Source organism: Anolis carolinensis, chromosome 3 (genome assembly GCF_035594765.1).
Source record: "Anolis carolinensis isolate JA03-04 chromosome 3, rAnoCar3.1.pri, whole genome shotgun sequence".
Lineage (NCBI taxonomy): Eukaryota > Metazoa > Chordata > Lepidosauria > Squamata > Dactyloidae > Anolis > Anolis carolinensis.
Genome location: NC_085843.1, coordinates 230,230,911 through 230,245,763, shown reverse-complemented (window position 1 = coordinate 230,245,763; position 14,853 = coordinate 230,230,911). Strand labels below are relative to the sequence as shown.

Below are 14,853 nucleotides of genomic sequence, written 5' to 3'. Positions count from 1 at the left end.
GACACAGAGGAGGCGGCAAATTGCTAGTAATCTATGCCTCATGATGACAATGATCTCTCTGAGTCCAAGGAGCTAACCCCCAGCAGGAAGTTGCAGACATTGAAAAGCAACAAAGTAATAAGGAAAGATTGCAATGATTCAAGTGGCTGTTAATGGACGAACTGGATACCTGGTGTCTTAAGATAGCAGTCTATAAATCTCCTATGCAGTTCCCTGGCTGTTTTGTTGTTTTCAACCATCCTGTCTTGGTGATTGGTAATAGTTTTGGGACTGCCTTTAATGTAGGACTATTGCTCCCAGCTGACTGTTTCTTTGGACTACTGGCTTCATGACTTCTGCTGATGACCACTCTCCTGCTCCTCCCTTCATCCTACTGGATAAACTGTGACTGACCTGGACTGGATTAAGTATGCAACAACTCCTGAAATGTGGCCATCAACTTAATAGAATGCTTGCTGACTGGAAAACAGAACAGTAGCAATGACATGAATTTCACAGGGTTTTCTTCGGCACTCAGAGATGGTTTTCCCAGTTCTTTCCTCTGAAATATAGCCTATAGCACCTGGAATTTGTTTGTGATTTCCATCCAAGTATTGATCATGACTGACCCTGCTTGGCTTACAAGATCAGATGGGATTTGTGCTTTTAGGGTATTTAGCTAACTGCTTCCATCTCATCTAAATTAATTTTTTCAACAGTTTAATATTGGCTTGTTAAAATTATAAAAATATAACACAATTATATTTTAGTTAAATCATGATTGCCTGCCAGTTTGTAGTTACTGTAGTTTCATTTTGAAAATTCACATATTTCTAGATATTATACCACACTGTTAGACGTTAACAGCTGTCACTGCCCCCTAGTGGTTCAAAATGCAGATTTTTATAAAAATATTATCTTGGCATTACAGTAGTTAAGACTCTTTTTATATTAAACTAGCTGTGCCCGGCCACGCGTTGCTGTGGCTTAGTCTGGTGGTGTTGGTCAGTCTACATTATGTTGTATTGATGCTGTGACCTCCACCCTTCTTTATACTCACATTAGTAGTAGTATTTGAAGTCTGTTACCTTCTTCAATTTTTGTGTTGATTGATAATTGCTTGAGATCCCTGTTGTCTTTGGTTTGTTGTTAATTGTAATGTCTGATTCTGCTGAGTGCGGTTTATATTTTTATTGTGGTACAATAGTCTTTTTTTGTTTTGCCTGTGTAGGTGTTTATTATTATTGTTGTTGTAGTGATTATGAAGGTTGGATAAGTTAGATGCTACTGTATTGTTTTTTGGAGGCCCAGTGTAGTACTGACTGGCCTCTCAGCCTCAGTGCCTGGCTCTTTCTTGCCTGTGATGGTGTTGATTCTTATTGTTGTTGTTGTTGTCATTGTTATTATTGTAATTGTTTTTTTGGAGGCCAAGTGTGAATGTAGGGATTGGGGAGGTGGATGAGTTGTGTTGTCAAATGTTGTATTTGTTATAGTCACAATGCGTTGTTGTGAGTTTTGTGGGTCTGGATTGTGGTTTTGTGGTGTGGTTGTGTTGTTATAACTGAGAGGCAAGGCTTTTGTGTTGTGTTGCGAAGTTTTGTATTTCTGGGTCGTTTAGTTGTGTGCCAAGTTTCGTATTTCTGGGGCATTTAGTTGTGTTGTTATAGTCATGATGCGTTGTTGTGAGTTTTGTGGGTCCGGTGTGGTTTTGTGGTGTGGTTGTGTTGTTACAACCGGGAGGCAAGGCTTTTGCATTGTTTTGCCAAGTTTTGTATTTCTGGGGCGTTTAGTTGTGTTGTTATAGTCACGATGCATTGTTGTGAGTTTTGTGGGTCCGGATTGTGGTTTTGTGGTGTGGTTGTGTTGTTACAATCAGGAGGGAATGCTTTTGTGTTGTGTTGCCCAGTTTCGTATTTCTGGGGCGTTTAGTTGTGTTGTTATAGTCATGATGCGTTGTTGTGAGTTTTGTGGGTCCGGTGTGGTTTTGTGGTGTGGTTGTGTTGTTACAACCGGGAGGCAAGGCTTTTGCATTGTTTTGCCAAGTTTTGTATTTCTGGGGCGTTTAGTTGTGTTGTTATAGTCATGATGCGTTGTTGTGAGTTTTGTGGGTCCAGATTGTGGTTTTGTGTTGTGGTTGTGTTCTTACAACTGGGAGGCAAGGCTTTTGCGTTGTGTTGTCAAATTTTGTATTTCTGGAGCGTTTTGTTGTGTTATAGTCACGATGCGTTGTTGTGAGTTTTGTGGGTCCGGATTGTGGTTTTGTGGTGTAGTTGTGTTGTTACAATCGGGAGAAAAGGCTTTTGTGTTGTGTTGTCAAGTTTTGTATTTCTGGGGCATTTAGTTGTGTGCCAAGTTTCGTATTTCTGGGGCGTTTAGTTGTGTTGTTATAGTCACAATGCATTGTTGTGAGTTTTGTGGGTCCGGATTGTGGTTTTGTGGTGTGGTTGTGTTGTTACAACCGGGAGGCAAGGTTTTTGCGTTGTGTTGTCAAGTTTTATATTTCTGGGGCGTTTAGTTGTGTGCCAAGTTTCGTATTTCTGGGACGTTTAGTTGTGTTGTTATAGTCACGATGCATTGTTGTGAGTTTTGTGGATCCGGATTGTAGTTTTGTGGTGTGGTTGTGTTGTTACAACCAGGAGGCAAGGCTTTTGCGTTGTATTGCCAAGTTTTGTATTTACAGGGCGTTTAGTTGTGTTGTCATAGTCACGATGCGTTGTTGTGAGTTTTGTGGGTCCTGTGTGGTTTTGTGGTGTGGTTGTGTTGTTACAACTGGGAGGCAAGGCTTTTGCATTGTGTTGCCAAGTTTTGTATTTCTGGGGCGTTTAGTTGTGTAGTTATCGCATGATGCGTTGTTGTGAGTTTTGTGGGTCTGGATTGTGGTTTTGTGGTGTGGTTGTGTTGTTGTAACCTGGAGGCAAGCCTTTTGCATTGTGTTGCCAAATTTCGTATTTCTGGGATGTTTAGTTTTGTTGTTATAGTCACTGCGCAAACAACTTTGTCATTTTATATATATAGATAATGGTATGGACCCCAAGACATGTTAACTTAGTCTGAAATCTGGTGCATATTTTGCTGGAGGTAATCACACTAAACACAATGGAACTCATTTATAGCATGTCTAATATGAATGTGCCTTTATAAAAATAGCAATGTTGGATTGCTGGATTTCCAACAGACCTCTGAACAAACCTCTGAGGATGCCTGCCATAGATGCAGGTGAAACGTCAGGAGAGAATACTAGTGGAGAATACTAATACAGCCCGAAAAACTCACAGCAACCCAGTGATTCTGGCCAGAAAAGCCTTCAACAATACATAATAGTAATGCTATTCGTTGACAAAGTTTTCAGAGAAAAAAAAATCAGAAATTCAAGAAAAATCTATCTCTGGTGAAGGAAGCAGTTAAAGAGAGGTGTGGTTTCTATACATTGGGATTTTCTCTTCTAAAATTATTCTGTACCCAAAGACCGCTTTCTGGTACTGTCCTTTTCTCTTCTGGCCCATTTTCAAATGTTACAGTTTGGAAAAACAGGGGGAGGGGAATTTATTTTACTTACCCAATAAATTCTAGGAGTAGTGATGTGTCAAGTTCTGGGGGAATTCGGAACATTGAGCCTAGAACTTTGCGGGGTCTTCCTCTGCCTGCAGCAACTGGTATTGGTACGGCTAAAATGTAAAAGGATACAACTATAAGATAAATAGCAAAACAACACGATAGCATTTGCCATCTACAATATAATAAAACCTCAAATCAAAAGCCGAATAAACTTTTATTATGGTTCAGTAATGCTTAGATGCACTCTTACTAATTCAAAAGAGCCAAAATCATTAGAACCATTGTCAAAGAATATTTTGCTAAAATTTTAAAGCAACCATTGGTTTTAAAACAGTGTACTCAGACTTCTCACCGACAATCCCTTTTTTCCTCACTATTTTATAATAGCTTTCTTCCCTCCTTCCTTTTCTACCTGTTCTTCTTTCTACTACCCTTACGTTTTTTTTATCTACGCAATAATCTTATTTCTTCATTAATTTATCCACACAAAAAGACTTGATAAATCTATTTCTGTACTGTTTCCTATTATTCCCTTTCAGACATGTGACGTTGACCTCCTTTTTCCTATTTTGCATCCCACAGCATCTTCTCCTAGCTGTAAAAACATTGGTTTCATCTTCCTCTTCACCACAAAACTCACTGCATGACCATATATTAATTATTTCAGTATTTCTTCCATGAGTTATGACATTTACTCTGCTTTTATTCCCCTCACCCCATTTCTCCTCTTCTTTGAGCCCAGTAACCACCCCACCACACAAAGATTTTGCACTCCCAGCAAGTCATATAGCAAAGGAGTCTTAGACATAAAAGGGTCATGAAGCTTAACTGACTGGTTGGCTACATCTAGAAAATCCATTAAACACTACACAAAGAACGTTAAAATCCAAAGGATGAAGAAAATGCAGAAGAAATCTAGTATATCAGCAGGCCTCTATGAATCCACTCAACAGTTCAAGACCTGTTTAATACAAGATGGGAAACACCTAGACTTCTCCTTAGGACAAGCTGCTGGGGCAAGTAAGGAAGGCAACCTGCTTTCTTGATCCATGTCCCTCTTGGCTGGTTGTCCAGGGAAGAGATGCAATTTGATCTCAAATACAACAAATTATTAATGCATCTCTCGGGAGGGGAATTTTCCATATTTTTAAAAAAGAAGCAGTAGTTAGACCATGGCTAAAAAGGCCCCCTGTATTCCCTTGATTTTAATAATTACAGTCCAGTGTCCAATCTCCCTTTTTTGGGCAAGGTGATTGAGAAGGCAGTTGCACTCCAACTTCAGGCAGCCTTGGGTGACACACACTTCCTTGACCCATTTCAAACCAGCTTCAGAGCAGGTTACAGAGTTGAGATTGCTATGGTTGCCTTAGCGGCTGATCTCTGCCTTCACACGACAGGGGGAGTGTTGGTGCTTCTAGATCTCTCAGAAGCTTTTGATGCCATCAACCATAGTATCCTTCTGGAATGCCTGGAGGGGCTGGGAATCGGAGGCACTGTGTTGCAGTGGTTCCAGTCATACCTTTCAGGCAGGTTCCAGACGGTAATACTTAGGGATAGCTGCTCCTCAAAAAAGGAGCTGTTATGTGGTATCCTACAAAGTGTCATTCTATCTCCAATGTTTTTTTAATATTTATATGAACTTCTTGGGAAAGACCATCCATAGGCATGGGGCAGGGAGTTATCAGTATGTTGATGACACCCAAATACATTCTCCATGCCTTCAAAAATAGCTCCAACTAAGGATAACGTATCTCCTCTGAATAAATGCCTATAAGTAATGGGCTGGATGAGGAAAAACAAATTGAAACTGAATCCAGACAAAAGAGAGGTGCTTGCCATCTAGGGTCCTAATCTGGGTATGGAGGTGTGTCAACCAGCCAACCCCAGGATGGGGTTACAATCCTTCTGAGTGCTCCTGGATCCGTCTCTCCAAATGTCAGCCCAGGTAGATGCTATAGTCAAGAAATCTTAACAGCTGGTAAATTGGCTGGGATTTCTGGGAATTGTAGGCCAAAATACCTGGGGATCCACAGGTTGAGAACCACTGCTCTACATGGTTTAAGTCCAGGTTATCTACAGGATCACCTTCTCTCATACAATCTGCCCTGCACACTTAGGTCCTCTGAGGGGCATCTACTCCAGTCTGTGGAACGACCTGCTGGAAGCTCTGACAGGTAAATCAGATGTCAGAATTTAAAAACCATCTAAATAGCTATCTCTTCCGACAGGCCTACCCAGCCAGTTGAAAGTATGAATTTTACACTCACGTCCTGTGTTTTGGTCTGTCCTGTGTGATTAATGTATATTTTATAGAAATGCTTGATATGTATCTTTTATGGAACTGTATTTTAATGTGTAACATTTAATAGTATTTGTGTTTTTTTTACTGTGCTGTAACCCACCTTGAGCCATGGGGAGAGGCGGGTAAAAAAGTTATTATTATTATTATTATTATTATTATTATTATTTGTCTCATATTATGATAAATGTTAGCGCAAGCACTACACAAATCTAGGCACATAATATAAATACTAACAACTACAAATAACAACTGGCTAGAAAGTCTAGCCATATTCTTGGGATATTGATATTCACCATTCTCATGAGTTTGAGCAAGTTTTTGATATTATCATAAAGATGCAAGAAAGGATAACAAGCAAGAGACAATATCTGATCTAATGACATTAATTACACTGACATTTGACCCTTATGGCCTTATTTATAAGTATAAAGTAGAGCGGCGGTTCTCAACAACAATTTTTTAGTCATAGAGCATTTTTTGAAGCAAAGGTTTATTGTGGAGCCCCAAGAAATGTTTATATATTATATATAATGTATATATATCAAGCATGGGTAGGCCAATTGCATAGGGATGGAAAGTGTTTGTGTGAACTAACTCACACAGTGCAAAAAATAAAATAAATTCAACATTTAAAATGAAGAGCAATTTTAACCAATATAAATTTAACAGTATTTCAGTGGAAGATCCCTGGGGACATCCAGTCCAGTCCCCTTTTGCCATGCAGGAACAACACAATCAAAGTGGGAAGATCCTGACCCTGAGCCGGGGAGGCCGGGGGGGGGGGGGGGCTTGCATGCCCCTGGCCTTCAGAAGGTGCCATCCTCCTCCCCGTCACCCATGCACCATGCTCTTCTTCCCTTCACCCTCCTGGTTCCAGCCCTCTGGCCACTCTTTGCCTTGTGTCCTGTGGGGAAGATGCCCTAATGTGCATGTGGCTGGTGGAGCAGCTCTGCTATGGGATGCTAGGCAAAGTTCAGAGGGCGGCCAGGAGGGTAAAGAGAACTCCATGGCATTGGGGGAAGGCAGCTTCTCTTTGGAGTCTGGCTGCGGGAGGAAGTGCTTGGTACTGACCGATGTGGTGCCACTGGAGCAAGGAAGAGAGTAGCGCAGAGCCCCTCAGTGTGCCTCATGAAGCCCCCAGAGCTCTGTGGAGCACACTTTGAAAACTGCTAGACTAGAGAATAACATCACTGACTAAGAAAAAGATAAGGAAAAAAGGGAAATGAAAGTGGAATCTTGGAGGACCTATAGACTAACTGATTTATTTTAGTTTGAGATTTCATGGACATCAATGCACATAATGTCATAATATGTATCTTTCTGAATCCTATCCCACCCCACAAAGCATGCTTCAAAGTCATTCTATCTGGGTATATGAAGAAGTGAATTGACAATTCACGAACAAAATCATATAATATAGTTCAACAAGCAATTATTTTCATAGCCAATTAACAACAGTTCTTCTAAAGACCACAGTAACTACCTTGTCCATCAAACAGCACATATTCGGATTGTACCTTGCTAGTAAACATCCCTAAGGTGCTGGACAAACCATAGTCAGAAAATGCAACTACATAATTTATTAGTATAAAACAGCAAGGATATTACAATATTAAACTGTAATATACACAGCACTTATGAACTTACCAGGTTTTGGAATTTCTAGACCTCTCTCTCTGTAGAAATCATGCATTTGTTTTTTCTCTCCTAAAATATGCAATACATTATTTTTGTTTTGTTGAATAGTGACAATACAATATATAGAAACTTTAGAAATATTTTTGATATTCATATTGACAATAGCAATCAACAAATCCAGTAGGGTTATTCATACATTTATACAGTTAAATGCTCATTAAAGACCATGAAACAAGAAGCAAAGCCTGAAAATGGTAACAGATATATGGAATTTTTAACTTTAGTTTGGAAATGACAATGCATTTTAAGACCTAAGAAAATAACTTGCTGTGACAATTCTGTATATCTATATTTCAAAAGTGGGCCTTGACTCCAGTTCAAAAGTTGCCTCTCCTCTACAATCTTTTTTTAATTCCATGCGTTTTAGTGCTGCCTCTTGGCTTGAAACACACAATTGTTTAACACCAGAAAGCCTAACTTGCAAAACATGCTTTGGCATGTATAAATCTTACTAGTTTACTGCACAGGCGTTGATTATGCTAGGCAAATCTGTTTTTTATTTTTATTTTTGTATTTGCTTTGTTTTAAACTGCGACCAAATTGTGTCACAGTTTATATCCCACCTTGAGTCCCCACAGGGAGAAAAGTGGGGAATAAAATAAATAAAAAATAAAATTTGCAACTAAGTCTGTTTTAATGCAGCAAGTGATACTCGCAGATGATAGAGAGAACTCTAATAATAAAAATACAAAACAAGATGCTTTGGGGATATTACTCAATATAAAAGATGTTTGACACTTCCTGTACTCTCTATTTAAGCCTGCCTTTATTTTTTTCTTCATACCAGCAAGATCAAAATGCAAGACTTACTTTTTTCCAAGTTGAGAACTAATTTATATACTATATCTTGCAACTGTCGATCCAGCCTATAGGAATAGATATAAAGATATTTATTAAATTTAAATATATTAGACACAAACACTTTTAATCTATAATTATGGATCAGCACAAAAATTATCTTATTCTTCATAGGGAAGTTTTGGGGAGAGCTGAGGAATTAATGCAGCTACACTGCAGAATTAATGCAGTTTGACATCAATTTAAGTGCTCAATGATATGGAATCCCAAGAATTGTAGCTTGGTGAAGCACAGCAAGCACTCTTTGTCAGAGAAGTTTGTTAAACTACAACTTCCCGGATTCCACACCACTGAGCCATGACAATTAAAGTGGTGTCAAACGGAATTAGATCTACAATGAAGGTGAATCACTAGGTAATAGCCCAACAGTCATAATTCACAAAAGCAAATTTACTACTATCTTTTAAACACTGCACTGGTATACTGAGTAAGAGTTAAAGTCACAGAAACAGACAACAAAAGGAAAACTTTCAAGGATAAGGCAACTTTTGGGGATATGCAGATTTTATTTTCTGAACAGTAAAGGAAATTAATAATTTTCTGCAGACTTATTAAGTTCTTCTACGGGACAGCAAAAAGTCTTTCAATTATACTTTCTATGCAAACAACACAACAAGCACATTGTAGAACAGAAACCATTTAAGATTATTACCTGATATTATAAAGAGGCTGTGTCTGATGTACTACAATGTTGCATTTTGGACATCTGTTACTGTAGTAAAAATGTCTAACTAGGCAGCTTTTACAGACTGTAAAAAATAAAGTCACAGTTACATGCCCAGGAGTAAGTAACACTTACCACATATAATATATCATGTTACCAAGAGTTGTCTAAAACGCAGGTGAATTGTAAAATAAAACAAGTGAAAAGGCAATAGTTTTGCTAAAATACAGCATGACACCCCCCTCCCCAATAGCTAGGGGACTGGCGTCTGTAGTTTTATTTATCTGACAAAATATGCCCTTTAAAGCACTTTCTAGATCCCCAGTGTAATTCTATGGCATTCTTTGAGCCAGAAATACTTTAACATGGCTTGGTATGATCTGCAGTTTTGCATATCCACACAAAATCTCGAAATGTACCCCACGCAGATATGGGGATTGTACCAGAGACTTCTAGCCTGATGGCTTACAAAGAAGTTTAGCAAAAAGAATATCAGTAATATGCATACAATAATGTAATGAAATAAGGTTACCCTATTTTACTCCCCCAGCTGCTGCAACTGAGAAGTTTATACTTGGTATTCCTTTTCTGACCATGCATAATATAAATTCTGCCAGCCCTCCGCATTCACTATAGTTAAGGGCGCAGGATCAGAGCAAAAATGGGAAAAACCACATTTTTAAAATAAAAAATTATGTTTTTTAACCTGAGAGAACACCTCTGTAGGAATCTCTAGATCCTCCAGTGTGACTCTATGGTAAACTTCTGCCAATGGCAGACCACAGAATCACACTGGACTACCTAGGGATACCTAGAAGTGTTCTCTCTTGGAACTTCCAGGTCCTCCAGCATGACTCCATAGTCAACATCTGGTGGAGGCTGACTATAAGAGTCGCACTGGAGGACCTAGAGATTCCTAGAGATAACATTTTAAATCAAATTTCTCCAAAATTAGATTTTAGAACTGACAGGAATTAAAGATGAAGGAGAAGAGGAAAGAACACAAGAAACTTCATTGAAAACCCAGACTGATTACTGTAGCTGTTCCGGCATTCCAAAACTCATCTTTCTGTATATGAAAAATCAAGCTTCTTTTGAACAAGAAATCAGTACCACTACATACATGTATGAAGGCACTCTGTGATGGTTGTGGCATCTATAAAGTACCCCTTGCAGATGGAACACATGATATATGGTGTCAGTTCAGAGAGGTTAATCATGCGCTGTGAATGCAAATAAAAAACATGTCAGAAAGAGTTGTCGAAGGGTTGTTGTATGTTTTCCGGGCTGTATGGCCATGTTCCAGAAGTATTCTTTCCTGACGTTTCGCCCACATCTGTGGCAGGCATCCTCAGAGGTTGTGAGGTATGGAGAAACGAAGCAAGTAAGGTTTATATATACATCTGTGGAAAGTCCAGGGTGAGAGAAGAACTCCCGTCAGTTGGAGGCCAGTGTGAATGTTGTAGTTAATCACTTTAATTAGCATTGAATAGCTTAATCTCCTGGATTCTTCCTGCCTGGGGCCATCCTCTGTTCAGAGTTGTTAGCTGCCCCTGGTTGATTCATGTCTGGAACTCCTCTGTTTTCAGTGTTGCTTCTTATTTACTGTTCTGATTTTTGAGTTTTTTTAACACTGGTAGCCATATTTTGTTCATTTTCATGGTTTCCTCCTTTCTGTTGAAGTTGTCCACATGCTTGTGGATTTCAATGGCTTCTCTGTGTAGTCTGACACGATAGTTGTTGGACTGGTTGAGCATTTCTGTGTTCTCAAATAATATACTGTGTCCAGGTTGGTTCATCAAGTGCTGTGCTATGGTTGATTTCTCTGGTTGAGTTAGTCTGCAGTGCCTTTCATGTTATTTGACTCGTGTTTGGGCGCTTTGTTTGGTGGTCCCTATGTAGACTTGCTTTATTTCAATTTTCTGTGCTCCACTCTTAAACCATGTGACTGAATGCTAGTGTAAAATAAACTTAAATATAAAATATATTTTAAAACCATGGGAGATTTGTTCTGGCTGGGACGTTCAAGATATATGCGGTGTTACGAAGAAATACAGCAAAAGGTGTACACATTTCCAGGGAAAACTAAATCATTACATTTTTAAATCACAATACCCATTCTCAAGGAAGTCAAAGCAGTATCTTACACTTGCTATAAAGGCTATAGGGAAAGTCAAATCTGAGCAAGGATGTAAACTTAACATCATTACATTCAAATCCAACTTTCTCTAACCATTGCATTTTGCTAATACTATTTTGCAAAGAGAGTCTACATGGTGTAATTTGAGCACTGGCTCTGGAGAAATCCCTGTTCAGCTATGGGAACCCATTGGGTTACTTTAGACAAATCACATTATCCAAGTCTCAGAAGAAGGCAATGGCAAACCCCTTATGAACAAATCTTGCCAAGAAAGCCCTGTGATAAGGGTTCGCCTTAGGGTTGCCATAAGTTTGTAAATGGCATTCTGGGAAGCACAGTCTATTCATTACATTTACCATAAAATCATAGAGTTGGAGAAGACCACAAAGGCCATCCAGTTCCACCCTATGCCATATATATAAGAACACAAAAAGCACTTTTGACAGGTGGTCATTCATCCTGTTTTTAAAAAAACCTCCAGAGAAAGAGACTCCCAACACACTCAGAGGAGGCAGCATATTTCACTGTTGAACAGCTCTTACCATCAGGAAATTATTTCTATTGTTTAGATGGAACTTCTTTTCCTGCATATCCCATCCCCACTTTAACAAACTCGATTGGTTCCCATCACTCCTTTTCTGCCGTCACAACAATCCTATGAAGTAGACTAGGCTAAGCTATTGTAATGGGTTCCAGATCACCCCTTTAACTCAGGCACGGGCCAACTTCAGCTCTCCAGGTGTTTTGGACCTCAACTCCCACAATTCCTAACAGCTGGTAGGAAGGAGCTGCAGACCACACGATCAGTACAGACTGCAGACAGGAAGACTACTTCAGACTCAGCCCACACTTGCTTGCTGTTTTGCTGTGAGAGATATCCTGGACAGATAGCACAGAGAATTATCTCAAACTAGACTGATAAGTTTTGTACCTGTGTATGCTGAACATATGAAAGTTGTGAGTAAACCAAACATAGTTTTTTTATCCAAGTCTACTTCATTTTTGTCTCTTGAGTGCATGATATAAAAGATGTTTTATGGGAGAGTATATATATATATATGGGCACTGAAAAACACTTCTAAAGCTCTGCTGTTTTTTATGCACTGGCAAAATCTGTTTTCCTAACAGATCAGAGATAACAAGTCATTCAGTCTAACAACTGAAACCATTGCCTTGCATAATTATATCTGGCTGTAAACCACAAGAGAAGATTCTACTCTAAAAGTTTTTGGCTCTTCTCTGAAAGGTCTTGCTTTTCTTAAAAAGTTATGATCTCAAAAAGGTGTTTTTCCAAAACGTTATAAATGTCTTATGGAAGGCTTTCATGGCCGGAATCAGCCAGGCTTTGAAGCTGCAATGCTTTTCAATGCTAATCAAGTTTGCAACATTCACACTTGCTTCAAGCAGAAAAGAGTTCTTTCTCCCACCCTTGACATCCCACAGATATATAAACCCCACTTGACTAGTTTCCAACAAACCTAACAACATCTGAGGATGCCTGCCATAGATGTAAGGCGAAACGTCAGGAAAGAATGCTTCCATACAGCCCGGAAAACTCACAGCAACCCAGTGTAGGGAGGCTTTTACTTCACCCTAACTGTATTACCTCATCCGCATTCGCTTCGTCTTCTGTCCCCGAAGCCCCAAAGGGACCTTGTTCTGGGCCCCCTCCTTCCTCCATCTCTTCTTCTTCTCCTCCTTCCTCTTCCTCCTCCTCCATGTCTCCGTTTCCCTCCCCGCTGGACTCGGAGAGGCTTCCCCCTTCGAAGCGGGACCTCGCCTTGGAGCAACCGGGGCCTTCCAGGGCTTTGGCTGCTACGTCCTCGCCTCCCAGTCCTTCGCCAGATCCCTCAGCGGCGGGGCTTTGGCTCATGGCAGCTTCTCTGAGGTAAACAAACAGCCAGGTTAAGAAAGAGGCCGGGAAACTCAATTGTTTTTCCCCTCAACGGAGGACAGTGCTGCTAACACGGCGCACTCAGTATATTGCCGAACGTGACCAAGAACTCAAAGCGCATGCGCACGGAGCCGGTTTGGCGCGCAGGCTTCTAGGGCACCTGTCTCGTTTGCATACTCGTTCGCGCCAAGTCTTCTGGGAAACCGAGTTTGGTTTTGGGTGTTTACAGGAGAGACAGACAGACACCTTCCACACAGTTGAATAAAATCCCACATTAGGCATTTTGAACTGGGTTATATGGCAGTGTAGACTCAGATATTCCAGTTAAAGCAGATATTATGAGTTATTCTGGCTTGATATTCTGGGTTATATGACTGTGTGGAAGGGCCCAAAGTCTCCTTGCCTGGGAAATACTGTAGTGTCTCACTTATCCAACATAAAACAGGCCAGCAGAACGTTGGATAAGCGAAAATGTGGGATAATAAGAGGGATTAAGGAAAAGCCTATTAAATGTCAAATTATGTTATAATTTTACAAATTCAGCACCAAACATGTTTTACAACAAATTGACAGAAAAAGCAGTTCAATACATGGTAACGTTATGTAGTAATTACTGTATTTACAAATTTAGCACCAAAACATAGCAATGTATTTAAAGGTAAAGGTTTCCCCTGACGTTAAGTTTAGTCGTGACCGACTCTGAGTGGTTGGTGCTCATCTCCATTTCTAAGCCGAAGAGCCAGCGTTGTCCATAGACATCTCCAAGGTCATGTGGCCAACATGACTGCATGGAGCGCTGCTACCTTCCTGCTGGAGCGGTACCTATTGATCTACTCATATTGGCATGTTTTCGAATTGCTAGGTTGGCAGGAGCTGGAGCTAATAGTGGCCGCTCCCGCCACTCCCGGGCGTTTGAACCTGGGACCTTTCGGTCTCCAGCTCAGTGCTTTAATGCACTTCGCCACCGGGGCGAAGTGCGTTACTGCACTTATTGAAAACATTGACTAAAAAAAAATTGGCTACTAATAAATTGACTACAAATAAAGATAGAATTGCATAAAATGAACTTATAGTAACAAGATTATCAGAACTTAAATCTATAAAAATTTCTGTCCTTACTACCTAGAGAAACAACTGTGGAGGCAGACTGCGTTGGATAATCCAGAACGTTGGATAAACTAGACTCTACTGTACTCCTTCCTCAATGACCACAAAGGGCCCATGCACACAGCCCTATATCCCAGAATATCAAGGCAGAAAATCCCACATTACCCGCTTTGAACTGGACTCAGATGGCCCAGTTCAAAGCAGATATTGTGAGATTTTCTGCCTTGATATTCTGGGATATAGCGCTATGTGCAAGGAAACCCAATACAATACAACAAGAAACCCAGTACAAGAAGAATCTGATTCAAGGCTCTTCCACACAGCCATATAACTCAGAATATCAAGGCTGAAAATCCCACATATCTGCTTTGAACTGGGTTATCTGAGTCCACACTGCCATATATTCCATTTCAAAGAAGATAATGTGGGATTTTATTCAGCTATGTGGAAGGGGGCCTTTGTTCTTTAGTGCACAGAAGTTTTCATTCCTCAATTAAAACTCAGATTTCTTTTCTTCAAAGATTAAGAACAAAATTTCCTTAGTGAGCCAGTGTGTTTAGTAGATAGATTTATTGATCAGTCCTCTGACCATATCAACATTAAAACTCAAATATACAAAGACACTACAAAGACACTCCGGTGGCAAAGTGCGTTAA

At 39.9% G+C, this 14,853-nt stretch overlaps 1 protein-coding gene across 2 annotated transcripts in view; it reads right to left on the bottom strand.

The window, feature by feature from the left end:
• Positions 1–14,853, bottom strand: part of pcgf6 (polycomb group ring finger 6) — a 32,131-nt gene that overhangs the window by 16,148 nt on the left and 1,130 nt on the right. Inside the window, exons 2-7 of one of the 2 annotated variants that reach the window (XM_008106577.3) lie at positions 12,803–13,079; positions 10,180–10,279; positions 9,045–9,141; positions 8,345–8,400; positions 7,484–7,543; positions 3,536–3,644 (exon numbers count right to left, since the gene is read on the bottom strand). In XM_008106577.3, the coding sequence (XP_008104784.2) occupies positions 3,536–3,644; positions 7,484–7,543; positions 8,345–8,400; positions 9,045–9,141; positions 10,180–10,279; positions 12,803–13,069 (689 nt within the window). In that variant the 5' untranslated portion in view covers positions 13,070–13,079. Of the gene's footprint in view, positions 1–3,535; positions 3,645–7,483; positions 7,544–8,344; positions 8,401–9,044; positions 9,142–10,179; positions 10,280–12,802; positions 13,613–14,853 lie in introns of those variants that run through there. The other variant, XM_008106579.3, reaches the window with a different exon arrangement.